Consider the following 14,862-nt stretch of genomic DNA (forward strand, 5'->3'; position numbering starts at 1 on the left):
CCATCTCTCACTGGATTCATCAGAATACAGACTGAGACTCTGCTCTTTTTCTGTATAAATGCAAGAGAGTAACACAGTACAGGTGAAAACAGGGGAGCAGGCAATGGCCCATCTGAAGTTCATCTATACTAATGCGTGCAGCATGGGCAACAAAGACGTGGGCAAAAAAGGAGGAGCTGGAAGCCATTGCGCAGCAGGCTAGCTATGACTTGGTTGCCATCACTGAATTGTGGTGGGACCACTCCCATGACTGGAGTGCTGCATTGACTGGCTATAGGCTCTTCAGAAGGGACAGGCAGCACAGAAGGGGTGGTGGTGTGCCTCTCTATATTAGAGAGTGTTTTGATGTTGTGGAACTTGAGGCTGAGACTGGGAATTATCAGGTTGAGTACCTATGGGTTAGGATCAGCGGGAAGGCCAACAAGGCAGGCATCCAGATGGGAGTCTGCTATAGACTGTCAAACCAGGATGAGGAGACGGATGAGGAATTTTTCAGGCAGTTGGCAGAAGTTGCGAAACTGTTAGCTCTTGTCCTTGTGGGGGACTTCAGCTTCCCAGACATATCCTGGAAATGTGGTATAGCTCAGAGGAAGGAGTCTAGGAGGTTTCTAGAGAGAATAGAAGAAAGTTTCCTGATGCAGCTGGTTAGTGAGCCTACCAGGGGAGGTGCCCCACTAGACCTTCTGTTCACACATGTGGTGGTCAGGAGCTGTCTTGGGCAGAGTGACCACAAAATGGTAGAGTTCTCTATTCTTGGTGAAGTCAGGAGGGGGACCAGTGAAACTGCTGTCTTTGACTTCTGGAGGGCAGACTTTGAGCTGTTCAGGACACTGTTTGGCAGAGTCCCTTGGGAGGCAGTTCTGAAGGGCAGAGGAGTCCAGGAAGTCTGGGCACTTCTCAAGAAGGAAATCTGAAAGGCTCAGGAGCGGTCTGTCCCCATGTGCCCAAAGACAAGCTGGCATGGAAGACCGGCCTGGCTGAACAGAGAGTTGTGGCTAGAGCTTAAGAAAAAAAAAAAAAAAGTGTTTATGAACTTTGGAAAAGAGGGCGGGCTACTCAGAAGGATTATAAGGATGTTGTAAGGATGTTCAGGGACAAAATTAGAAAGGCCAAAGCTCATCTGGAGCTCAATCTGGCTACTGCTGTTAAAGATAACGGAAAATCTTTTTTCTAAATACATTTACATGAAAAGGAGGATTAAGGAGAATCTCCATCCTTTACTGGATGCGGGGGGAAACTTAGTGACAGGAGATGAAGAAAAGGCTGAGGTGCTTAATACCTTCTTTGCCTCAGACTATAGCAGCTAGACTAGTTGTTCTCTGGATACCCAGTATCCTGAGCTGGTGGAAGGGGGTGGGGAGCAGAATGAGGCCCTCACAATCCATGACGAAATGGCTGGTGACCTGCTACAACACTTGGTTGTATGAAAGTTGATGGGGCCAGATGGGATCCACCTGAGGGTACTGAGAGAATTGGAAGAAGGGCTGGCCAAGCTGCTTTCCATCATTTATCACCAGTCCTGGCTATCGGAGGAGGTCCCAGTTGATTGGCGGCTAGCAAACATGATGCTCATCTACAAGAAGGGCCAGAAGGTTGACCCAGGAAACTATAGGCTTGTTAGTTTGACCTCAGTGCCAGGGAAGGTCGTGGAGCAGATTATCTTGAGTATCATCACGTGGCACTTGCAGGACCACCAGGCGATCAGGCTCAGTCAGCATGGGTTTATGAAAGGCAGGTCCTGCTTGACTTACTTGATCTCCTTCTATGACAAAGTGGCATGCTGGGTGGATGAAGGAAAGGCTGTGGATGTGGTCTACCTTGACTTCAGTAAGGCTTTTGACACTATTTCCCACAGCATTCTCCTCAGGAAACTGACTGCTCTTGGCTTAGACCGGCGTACGCTTTGTTGGGTTAGAAACTGGCTGGGTAGCCAGGCTGTGTTGGGTCTGTCTGGGATGGAGTCACCTTTTCCCGCAGCAGCCCACACAGTGCTGCGCTCTACACTCATAGCTGGAACAGCACTGGTATCACTCCAGTGTTGTGTCTATTGCTGCATAGTGCTGGCACAACATCAGAACTCCTTCCAGGCCCCCAAGAGCCAGCAGGCTGGGGGTGGGCAATTGATGGGGAGGGGACATCACCAGGGCAGCTGACCTAAACCAACCAAAGGGATATTCCATAACACCTGCATCACACTCAGCAATAAAAGGGGGGCTCTCGTGGGGGAGGGTCTCTCCTGAACAACCGGTACGCGTTTTGAGGCCCTGCTTCCCGGGACGTGGCCGAACATCGCTCGTTGATGGGAAGTAGAGAATAACTTTTTTTTCTTTCTCTCTGTGCTTCCCCGTGGCCTTGTTTCTTTTGTTTCCCTTTCTCCCCATTCCCCTTTCCTTTAATTAAATCATTCTCATCTCAAAGCTCGAGCTCTTTGTGTTGTCTTTTCTCCCCCTTCCTCTTTGAGGAGGGGAGGAGTGAGAGAGCGATTGTGGTGGAGCTCGGCTGCCCACTCGAGTAAAACCATCACACGGGCCCAAAGAGTCGTGGTGAATGGAGTTAAATCCAGTTGGAGGCTGGTCACTAGTGGAGTCCCCCAGGGCTCAGTACTGGGGCCAGTTCTCTTTAATGTCTTTATTGATGATCTGGATGAGGGGATTGATTACACCCTCAGTGAGTTTGCAGATGACACCTAGTTAGGTGAGTGTGTCGATCTGCTCAAGGGTAGGAAGGCTCTGCAGGAGGATCTGGAGAGGCTGGACCGATGGGCCGAGGTCAACTGCATGAAGTTCAACAAGGCCAAGTGCCGGGTCCTGCACCTGGGGCACAACAACCCCAAACAGAGCTACAGGCTGGGAGATGAGTGGTTAGAAAGCTGCCTGTCAGAGAAGGACCTGGGAGTAGTGGTTGACAGTCAGCTGAATATGAGCCAGCAGTGTGATCAGGCGGCCAAGAAGGCCAGCAGCATCCTGGCTTGCATAAGAAACAGCGTGGCCAGCAGGTCCAGGGAAGTGATTGTCCCCCTGTACTCGGCTCTGGTGAGGCCGCACCTTGAGTACTGTGTTCAGTTTTGGGCCCCTCACTACAGGAAGGACATCAAGGTGCTTGAGCAAGTCCTGAGAAGGGCAACGAAGCTGGTGAAGGGTCTGGAGAACAAGTCTTATGAGGAGTGGCTGAGGGAGCTGGGCTTGTTCAGCCTGGAAAAGAGAAGGCTCAGGGGCAACCTTATCACTCTCAATAGGTACCTTAAAGGAGGCTGTAGTGAGTTGGGGGGTCTATTCTCCCACGTGTCCAGTGACAGGACGAGGGAGAATGGGTTAAAGTTGCACCAGGGGAGGTTTAGGTTGGATACTAGGAAGAACTTCTTTACTGAAAGGGTTGTTAGTCACTGGAATAGGCTGCCCAGGGAAGTGGTTGGGTCACCATCCCTGGAGGTCTTTAAATACATTTAGATTTAGAGCTTAGGGATATGGTTTAGTGGAAGACTTGTTAGCGTTAGGTCAGAGGTTGGACTCAGTGATCTTGGAGGTCTCTTCCATCCTAGATGATTCGGTGATTCTGTGAACTCCTCTATGATCTTCATAAAACAGACCAGTCTTCGAACTTGAAGATGTGAGAATATGAAGGGAAGCCCCAACTCCTTTATCTCTGTTTTGCTACTCATACAGGTGATTATCAAATAGTTACTTGCTATACCAATGATGCCTCATTAATGTGCTGGTGGTTCATTTTTGCCAGCTAGCATTTATCAACCCTTTTTTCCAGACTCCTTCCCATTTTCTAGTAGATTCAATAATTTCAAGTAAAAATATAATGAAGACAGCCATTCAAAATTTTCTACACTAAACATGTATGTGATTCCTAACAGCACTGGACAGAGAGTGATTACTATCATTTCCAGTTCTTTAAGAAGAGATTAGATTTCTATGGTATCAAACTCTCTAAGCCTTGGGATATTTTGTGTAAGACAGAAATGAAATCTGAAAAATGAAATTCTCAACATACTGCATAGTTGGAATAACTGAAACTCTGAATACAAACGGAATACAATGAAAAACAGGGAACTTACTGATTGTTGCATTTTTATTTTACAAGGAATTAAATAACTTAAGCATGGTCACTAGCTACATTCTTATAAGAAAGGAATCTAAGAAGAAACTTACCCTAACCTCTCTGATTTTTATTTGTGAATAAATACTAGTGAGTTTGTACAGTCCAACTCATAGCAGCATCCCAGTAGCTGATGGATAAGGAATGGAGGTAAAGCACAGGAAGGTTAGAATATTTGTGATATTGAAACATTTGTCACACTAAAATACACTTGTTATGTTTTTCTCTTCAGAGTTTTCAGCTGTGCAGGGAAGATAGGTAAGATTCAGAGTTGCTCTCAGGGTAGGGAGAGGAAAGGGATGAGGAAGCTTTTAATGTTTTAGAATCTCCTTTGAGAGATTTCTGAATATATAGTAGGGAGATTTTTCTCCCCACTGTCAAAAAGCACAGACAGTCATCTGCAGCCTACTCACTACTAGGATTAGAAAATAAGCACTCATGAGGGCTGTGGCAAAAACAATAAAAACAATAAGCAGGTTCAAAAGATGTGGAGATAAAGTAATAAGAAAAAAAATCCACTAGAAAACCATTGCCTTAGATCTCTCTCTCTCTCTGATACTGAAACATTGAACAAAAAAATAAGTAAAAATACTAGTTTAAAATTACATCACATTGCATATTGTTATTTTTTGAACATTAACTTAATTTTATTTTTATTTTTTTTTTCTTTCCTGTGCTGACTGTGTTAATACACTCAGACACTCAGACATGGAGTTGTATAAAGCAGTCACATTTTTCCATACAATCCAGGTTTCTGTGTTTGCAATAGCATCATTAACAGCAGATAACAGAACTTCACAAAGTGTCTTAAAGATAGGCCCTTTGATGCTGATATTATGCATTTCCAAACATGGGATTGCACTTGCATGTTTAACTATTCTGCAGTGTTACTGAAACAACTACTAAAGTTTCTGTGATGTTTTGAAAACATAGAGGCATAAAGCTCCAAACACCCTGTGGTGCTGTTTTATTGTGATCTGATTAGCACCTGTTTGCCTGCACTTATCCAACTTCAAACAAAAATGTATGCTTTCCCCATTATGTCATTAAACCACAAATTACAGCCTCTCCAATGCAGACTCTATGGTTTAAGACTGCATTTTTTCATTAAAGAATCACTTTTTCTCTAGATCAGCTTTGCAAATTATGGCAAGTCATGCTGAGACACCAGTTACACTGTGATATTATTAAGCTATTATGTAAAGGCCTGAGAGGATACAGGCTTAAAACAGAATAAACTGTAAAAGAAAAAGCACCTGCCTGCACCAAGTATTTCTACCACCACAAAAAAAAATCTCAGACAACTTACTCTTAATAGGCCAGTCAAGATCTGTATACACATTATGGAAAGTGTCTACAAACAGGATGAGATTGCTGAATTTCTTATGCCTTATTATTTCTTCTTTGGGCAAGCCTTAGCTTGGATTTACCAGCTTTCTTTTACCATTTTCACTTTTTAAGTCTCACACTGAAAATAATGATGCTGCTGTTATTGGGATAATGTAACTCACAAAAGGATAATGGAAAATGGCAGTTTATAATGAACATATTTCTAAATATAACCTTTTCTGGTGGATATAGGTAGGAAGTATAGATTTTTCCTGGAAGAAGAATGCATTGAAAATCAGTAAAACTACCTAAAAAGGTAGACCTACCATAATATCTGATTATATAAATAAACAAACCCACATTTAGATTAGACCTTTATATTGTCTTTTTGGTGCCTCTTCATAATCCTTTCAGCAATGACATATGTATTCTCCTTAAAAAAAAAAATATGTATCTTTAACTATACTTCAATTGCCTTTCCAGCTTAAAAATCTCCTCACTTTTCTATCATATAACATTTTTCAATATGCGTTTGACTTGTGTATTAGATACAAATTCAGTACTACACAGGCAAACAAATAGTTAATTATCCAAGACTAGGTGTGCAAATGACATGGAAAGATGTATCTTATATGGACATTAATAACAAATTATTTATGTTATCATGCATGCAGATCAGACAATTATCTACTTTTCTTTGCTCTCACTGCACAAACTTGTTATGAAGGCTTCAGTTTGCATTTGTTAGACAGTTGTTAGAACTCCACTTATCAGAACTTGTCTTGTCAAGTCAAGTCAAACAATTTTGAATGGTAATTGTTATATTGTACTCACAGTTAATGTCACCACTTCAGACTATGCATTTTTTTCTGGTCACTGTTATGTAAATAGAATTTATTCAGATCTTTATAGAGTGGGTTCTTCAGGTGTCACTGCTTTCACCTCAGGCTTTCTCCCTAATAACCACACTGTACATTATTAAATTCTTCATACACTCAGCAGGAACAGGAACAGGATATTACACTAGCTTATCAGCTACTAAGGCTTTGATACAAATTTCTCTGGGGCCACACTCATGATGTAGTGATGTGAAGCAGCAGTGACCACTAGTCTTATTCCCTACAGAATGTATAGCCACATCCCCAAACCATCAAACAAACTGGAAAAATCTCTTAATGTAAAGTGGACTGAAAGAAAACTGTAGGTCAATCTTAAGGCAGATTTGGAGCATGTAGTAAGGGAAAACTTGGGATGAACTTTTAACTTACAATACCTACATATAAATACAGAATAAATGTAGGATTACTTGCCACTGATCAATATGCACATTTATTCCCTCATCAGAAAGGCTCCTGTTACTTTTACTGGGTGTCAGAAACCCTGAGCTAAACTCACAGAAATTTTATAGACAGATAACTCCTCCCACTGCATATTTGCACACTAGCTTTTATTTTCAATAATTCTGTGCTAATAGAAACATATTTCATAATGAAGCAGTTCAGCAATATGATAAAACATAGCGAAAAGTATTTGAGGAAACAGAGTAAGTGAAGGATAGACATAGAATGTGTCTATAGGGAGTCTACAAGATAAATGGTCATCCAGACAATGTAGAGAAAAAAAAATGTAAAAAAAAAAAAAAAAAATGAAAAAAAAGAGAGAAGACTAAGGATAAGAAGAAAATAAAAGAATGGAATGGTGAAATTTACAGTCAGCAGCAGAGAAAGAGAGAAAAATCTGAAAGTAGATTCTAAGAAAAAAAAAAAAAGTATGCAAAACTTGCTTACTTTTTCATTCTCAACATAAAATGATTTTTTTTCCCTCAGTTTGAAATGAAACGTTTAGGCACTTTCAGTACTTTTATTTCAAACTAAATGTGGAAGGTTTTAGCGTTGCTTAATTAAACACGTATTCTTGGCCTAAAATAAATAAATAATTTAAAAAAAAAATGCTGATGCTTTGTTAGTGTCCCTCTTCTAAATTTGTAACTAATTTGTTAATGTCAAATTGAAAATGGTAAAGGAAGACAAATGTCAAATTTAATGTTCCTACTATGTGCCTACAAGAGCTGAGTGGAGAGACACATTACCACTGTAAGAATGGCTTTATTAAGTTACTGCTGAGTTAATAGCTGTATAAATAAACTTCAGAATGTCTGCAACATTTGCTGCTACATGCCCAAACACATCAAAATATTTAAGTACAGAGACACAGATTTTCAAATTTGCAATGGATTGGGTTTCATTAGTCTTCTGCTCAATAGACAGATTGTTGGGAGTGGATAGGTTGTGTGAAATGCCTACAATCATAATTTCTCCAAAAGCTCATAAAATAAATAAATAAATAAATAAAATCATAATTTCTCCAAGCAAAGAGCTTGGACAAATTTACAGGATATGCATATTTTAGAGCATGAATAAATAAAATAATTGGAAGTTGGAAAAAAAAAAAAATCCCTCAACAGGCATCACCTCATAACCTGATTATCAGTTTCACTGAAATTTTGACATATTGCCACCACAGAGAAAAGAATGGCCTTTAAGTTCATCAACACCACTGAGTGATAATGAGCTTTATACTTCATTTAATCTTTTCCACTGACTATGACTCTTAAAAACTTATTCAATTTGTCTATTTTAGCATTGAGAGAATTTAGATAAATATACCAATTTCTCAGTGTTCCCAGACTAGGAGGATTCATATTTATTATTATTATTATTATTATTATTATTATTTATTTATTTATTTATTAAGAACGTAATTTCTTTGCTGAGCACCTCTTTGGAGATAGGCTACATATAAATCAAGCTGACAAAATGACAGCTAAGACAATCTATAATTGTGTCATTATACATTAGGCAATATTCAAAATGTATTACAATATTGTAAAAACAGGTACAAAATATCTCACTGTCAGTAAGCTATAAAAACAGATTTTTAATATTCATAGAATCATGGAAATATTAATGGCTTGGGTTGGAAGGTACCTTAAAGATAATCTGTTTCCAACCCCCATGCCACCCACTAGATTAGGTTGCCCGGGGCCTTGTCCAGCCTGGTCTTGAACACCTGCAGGAATGGGGCACCCACAGCTTCTGCAGGCAACCTGTTCCAGTGCCTCACCACCCTCTGAGTGAAAAAATTTCATCTTAACATCTAATTGAGATTTCCCCTCTTTTAGGTTAAACCCATTTTAGATTAAAACCATTCCCCCTCATCAAGTTATTTTCTGCCCAAGCAAAAACTTGCTCTTTATTTTATCAGACACTTTTAAGTGTTAAAAGGCTGCAATAAGGTCTCCCCAGAGCCTTCTTTTCCCCAGGCTGAGCATCCCCAGCTCTCTCAGATTTCATAGGAGAGATGCTCCAGCCCTCTAATCATCTTCATGGCTCTTCTCTAGACATGCTGGAACAGGTTCACATCCTTCTTATGCTGGGGGCCCCAGACTCTAGTTGGGCCTCACAAGGGCAGAGCAGAGGGGGAGAATCACCTCCCTCAGCCTGTAATATTATTACTGCAATACTATTACTTACAATTACTCCAGTTTCTAACCATGGCATTTCAATAAGCATTAAATATCTCTCTCTCTCTGTCTCATGTTCTCTGATCTCTGGCTTTCCACATTTAAGTACTGATTATTTTATTTTCCTGTTGATTTTATTTTCCTTTCTCATTTACAAGAGTCTCTTTTAATCATTTTGGAAATGTACAAATAAACAGCTTCCGTGGTTGGCTTACAAAGGCCAGAAGTAAGAGAGTGGTGTGCTATAATCCTTTTGTCATCCTCAGTTTTTGGATGACAAAAACAAGACTGCTTTTCAAATACATTATGCATGCATAGTTTCAATGAATAAGCAGTGCTTAGTGAATAAGTAGCCCTTAGCCTTATTAACTGAAGGTATACCTAAATGAATTCCACAAAAATAATTGATCTTGGGGGTTCCGTTTGAAAGGAGCAGCACAGTAAACTGTGTAAACTATAACAACATAATGCAGGAGAGAAGGGGTTCCATCGTGCAGATTTTTTCTGTCAGAATTGGCAGATGTATGCTGCTGATACTTTTAGCGTGATTCTAAGGCTTTCTACAAGACTTGCTCTTTTCAGAGATTTCTGCAGAATCTCCTTCTCTTCCTTTTTATTTCCCTTACTATCAGACCATTAAGAGGAGCTGATGTTTTTCTCTTTAAAGCTTATTAATTCATCTCTTGTATGGAGATCTGCAAACTGCATGGAGCACTCATTTCCCAGAAACTGAGCTCAGCCTCAGCTCATACCCCAGCTATGCCCTTTGCCATTCCATCTCCTCACAGTCCTCAAGGGTTTATCCTTGAAAACACATTAACCTATTTTCAGTAAAAGTTGCCATTTATTGTTCTTAATTTTAATGTTCTTTACTTATATACATAATGTAAGTAATAATTACATAAGCTGTTCTATTGTTTAAAATACATTTTCTTCAATATGCAGGTTCTTAAACCAACAGGATTTCTTTTCCATGCCACCATCTGAAAGACATAGATACTTCTGTATTCTACCTGCAGACTAGTGTCGTGCTTTCACCCTGCAAACTGCTGGTTATTCTAAAATTAATTCCTCTTGCACATACCAAAGAAAATAATTTTTACCCATCCCGGTTGGCAGTGCCGTACTCTAGTCCCTTATTTGCAATAATTATCTCTTTCTTTGACAGACACGGAAGTCTGTATGAAAGAAGAAAATGTTTTCATCTTCAATAAACCTAAAAGCAATAATCTTGACATAATAAAATTCTGGGCTTACCTGCAATGCACGACCATAGGTCCAGCATCAGGCGGATTACAGGTCTTGACTCGTCGCAAGAAAGCTAAGAATGGTGTTGGGTGTTCTGGGACACCATGGTCAGGCCAGGCAGTGAACTGGAATTGCCTCACTTCCCTTTTCTCACTTGAGCCATTCTAAGGAATTAAAAACAAGCAAACAAAACAACAATAAAAAAACTTCATAACAAAATTTTCATTTGATATCATATTGGCACTTTTGAGTGAAACACCTGCAGTAGCCTGTATAGAGGAGAAGATCATTTAAATCCCATTTGAGACCGGAGAAACTGAACTCAAGCTATGGAGGGAAATGTTTCTTCTGTTCTGTACTACAAGCATCAAACAATGCATGAGCTTTAACTGTAATATGGCACACTAATGCATCAAAACAAGTGGCTGTGATTTAGTTAATATTGCATTCAGTTAAGTTTTTTTTCATAGTGAGACTTTTGTATTAACCTACAAAAGTTCATGCAATGATAAGAATGTGCTCTGTCAGTAGAAGTGTTTCATGAAGGGGAAACTTTCCATGAAGGGGAGGGGAGAGGGAAAGTGGAGGGTGAAGGAAAAGGAAAGGAATTAAATACCTTGTAAAGTGCAAATGTACGAACACAGTATGTTGCCAATTCAACAGTGTCTAAAAGGGTCACTTGGATCAGTCCATAAGTTTCTGTGCCTCTGCTTGGCCAGTACTGATCACATTTCACCTGCAGTGAAAAATATAGAATTATTTCATACATTAAAATTGACATTTGTTACACACCCGACTGTATATCACTGTAGGCTTTCAAAGTATGTGGAGTTACAATGTTCAACAAATGCTATGGATTCAACATGATAAATCTGTTTTATTTTCCATAAGAATTGCTTTTTTTTTTTTTTCTGATAGTAATGCTTATAATATCTTCTTCCATAATGGGTACTTGTACATTCCATGGTATAAATGGTCAAAAATATCAGTAAATATAGATACAATAAAAAAATCAATTTACAATAGCTAAAAATATGACTACTGTGGTTTAACCTGGCCATCAGCTAAGCATTGCATACTAAGAGAAAAAAATATTTCTATCCTAGCCAAAACCATGACAATGACCTAAGTAATTCCTCTTTCACAAACTAGAATTTAATAATGCTATCAATCCAGTAAAGGTAGATACTCAAGTTTTCGAATATTTGCCATATGGAATATATTTCACATTAGTCCCATAACATATAAACGTTGCTCTGATGCTAGTATAAACCACATTTAATGTGTATAGAAAGATCTTAATAAAACATTGAATTTATTTGAGAAATATTTTTAACACAGATATAAATAAAAGCATGAGCAAGTATTAAGTGCATTGTGAGAAAATAAAATTTCCTTCTCGGTTCAGTGTTATGAAACGTAACAAAATTATGTTCATGGGCATTTTAAAAACATGATGTGATAGAGAAAATTCATTTAATACATTTAAAAGACACAGGACTTTTCATTCAGAGAAATCTCCATTTAAAAATACCATAGATTAGAATATAAACAAGCTGAAATAATTCTGAATTAGAAGCATAGAAGAACCATAAGTTTATAATATTTTCTGAGACTCAATTATTTGTTTCAGCTAAATATATATATATATATTTACAATGAAAGTTATTATGAGAAAAAAATGAAAAATTACTAAAATAATCAGAGAAGATGTTACTGAATAGTAGAGGGATTAAAGGAAATTTTTTTGCTTTCATTGACTGATGTGTTAAACAGAATCAGTATCAGTTTTGTTTGTAACAACAAATTCTTATGAATTAGACTCGCATGTAGTAGAGAAAGGTGTACTCTGAGTTCAGTAATAATGCATCGTAGTTGTTTAACAAATGCCTTTATTAATCACTCTAAGCCAGATTCATCACGTTCAGTGAGAATTAAGCAAGCTGTAAGAAACAACAGCAGAATATTGAACAGTATTTCTGATAAAAATGTAAGTTATCATACTAATCCAGAAAAAAAAAAAAAAAAAGTGATTCCCTAAACCAGAAAATTTAAAAATTCATCTTGGAAACACATTTTTTCTCCGGCTTTCTCATTCTATCCACTAAAAGACTTAGAACACTTTCAAATTCCCCAGTCATGAGTAGCTTTTACTTGCAAATCATTTTAGTTTGAGGATTAGAAGGCACAGATTAATTCTGGTTCAGAAATCACATTTTGTGAACAAGTAATCTACATAAACAGAAGAATAAAAGACTGACCACTGAAACAGGTGATGAATGTTCATTAGATGCAGTTTTTACAGAAAGTGATAGCTTCATTTATAGATATGGAGTTAAAACAAAATAACAAAAAAAATGTTTATTGATATTATAGTCTAGAAAATTATATCAATAGTGTATAAACTATACAAAAATACTTATATACAGGAATTAGGTAAATCCTTCCTTGTGCCACTGAGTGAAAAAAAAAAAAAATAATAATAATTCATAAATATCAGTGATTTATTTTGCAGGATTCCTAACAGTAAAAGAAGCCATGTGGCCTTCTGAAAATCAGACAGAAATGTATAATTTCAATTGAGTTATTTTAATATAGTAAATCTTGTTTCCTTTTACCATCAACATAGATACAATGTAACTTGCTTAGCTATATTTTAGCCTGAAAAGTTGTGGTTTATTTTATTTCCTACAGGATAACATATTATATATGTTTTTTAATGGAATTTTTTGTTTGTAATCCTGGTGAGGCAAACCAGACTAAACTGGTTTGGATTTGAATGATTTTTAAAAAATGAATAAAATGTTTAGAAGACTCCATGCCACTTTTAATAGAATGAATATGAGGAAAATGTCTGCTTGCATGCCTAAACGTGTAGGTCACCTTGTCCTGGAGATACTTCTGTAGTGGGTTTATGTGGCAAGGTTTTGGTAGCAGGGGGCCATAGGGGTTGCTTCTGTGAGAAGGATCTAGAAGCTGCCCCATGTTAGGTAAGGGCCCCACTGCTGACCAGAGCTGAGCTAATAAGTGAAGTTGTTTTGTGCCTTCGTGAGAGCATATTTAAGACAGGGAAAACAAAACAAAACAAAACAAAACAAAAACAAAAACAAAAACAAAACAAAACAAAACAAAAAAAAACGCTGCGCCACACAGCAGCTGGGAGAGTGAGAGGAGTGAGGAACAGCCTTGCAGGCGCCAAGGTCAGTGAAGAAGGAGGGGGAGAGCAGAAGTCCTCTGTGCCCTGTGGTGAGGACCATGGTGAAGCAGGCTGTCCCCCTGCAGCCCATGGAGTTCCACGGTGGAGCAGGGTTCCACACTGCAGCCCATGGAGGAGACCACGGTGGAGCAGGTGGCCCTGCACCGACGGAGGCTGCGGCCTGTGGAAGACCCCTGCCAGAGCAGATTCTGGGCCGGACCTGTAGCCTGTGGAGAGGAGACCACACAGGAGCAGTTGACCTGGCAGGAGCTGCTGCCTGTGGGGGACCCAGGCTGGAGCAGTTTGCTCCTGAGGGATGGGCCCCTTGGTACGGACCCATATCTGGAGCAGTTCTTGAAGAGCTGCTGCCAGTGGGAAGCCCACGCTGGATCAGTTCAGCAAGGACTGCATCCTGTGGGACGGACCCCACAGCACAGGGGACGAGAGTGACCAAGAAAGAGAGGTGGAAAAGAAGCACTATAGACTGACCACACAGAAAATACCCATTTTATTTTTATTTTGTTGCATTCTCTTAAAGGACTTTTTACTGTGCAGTACACCAGAACTTACTAGTTGTAACTTTGAAAGATGTTCACAAAAATCAAAGTTTTCTAATGCATTTCCATCAGAAATACTACTGGGGAAGTGTTAAGTAGAGGTACGGGAAGTATGGTAATCTACTGTTAAACATATACCTAGATTCAGAAGCCTGTACAAAATTTATCTTTTCCAGTTAACCTGGAAGAAAACTCATATGCCTACTCTTATATGATCAGATTCTGTTTTTATTCATTTATGAGTTTTTCTAAAATAAACTCCAATAATTTTACATTTTTTCTAAAGTATGTTCTGTGATAACTATTTTACGCAGAAGACTGTTGCTAAAAGTTGACACTGGAAGCCGTTCAAAAATAAATACGATTTGTAAAACATTGTATACATTATCTGCAATTGGGAATCAAGGAAAATATGTATCAAGTTTTTAGAAAGAAAAAATGATTTTAGATGTGAATTTGAAATTCTTGAAGGGTATATGCAGCATAAGTTGATGTAACTGTATGTTTTATTCCTTTTGCCTCTTGGTTTTTCTCAGGACAAGAGGTCTTTTTAAGATACGTCTTTACCTACCTCTTAGACTTCTGCTTCTGTGATCATAAATTCTACATTCCCAATACTCCTAACAGTTTATTTCTGTGAGAGATCAGAACATTTTCCATTGGCTTTAATAATAATAATAATAATAATGATAAATCAAATAATGTAATTAATTCAATTGCTGAGACACTATTTTCTGAGAGAGAGGTCCTGTTAAAAGTTTTATCCAAAAATTTCAAAATGAACTATACTATAAACCCAGCCTGTGGTGCTTAGAGAAAGTTTATTTTCAGAGGTTACACATTAATCATTTTTCACACACAGAAAAAAAAAATCTCAAACCCCTTGAGTCACCCAAATTTTAACA

At 38.5% G+C, this 14,862-nt stretch overlaps 1 protein-coding gene across 40 annotated transcripts in view; it reads right to left on the reverse strand.

Annotated features, from left to right (window-relative positions):
* The window catches only part of PTPRD (protein tyrosine phosphatase receptor type D), a 510,118-nt gene that overhangs the window by 34,781 nt on the left and 460,475 nt on the right, over positions 1-14,862 (reverse strand). For all 40 annotated transcript variants that reach the window (XM_035309873.1, XM_035309872.1, XM_035309868.1 and 37 more), the window contains 2 exons: positions 10,821-10,940; positions 10,214-10,368 (listed from right to left, as the gene is read on the reverse strand). In XM_035309873.1, the coding sequence (XP_035165764.1) occupies positions 10,214-10,368; positions 10,821-10,940 (275 nt within the window). The remainder of the gene's footprint in view (positions 1-10,213; positions 10,369-10,820; positions 10,941-14,862) is intronic.

The sequence above is a fragment of the Oxyura jamaicensis genome, chromosome Z, assembly GCF_011077185.1.
Source record: "Oxyura jamaicensis isolate SHBP4307 breed ruddy duck chromosome Z, BPBGC_Ojam_1.0, whole genome shotgun sequence".
Classification (NCBI taxonomy): Eukaryota; Metazoa; Chordata; class Aves; order Anseriformes; family Anatidae; genus Oxyura; species Oxyura jamaicensis.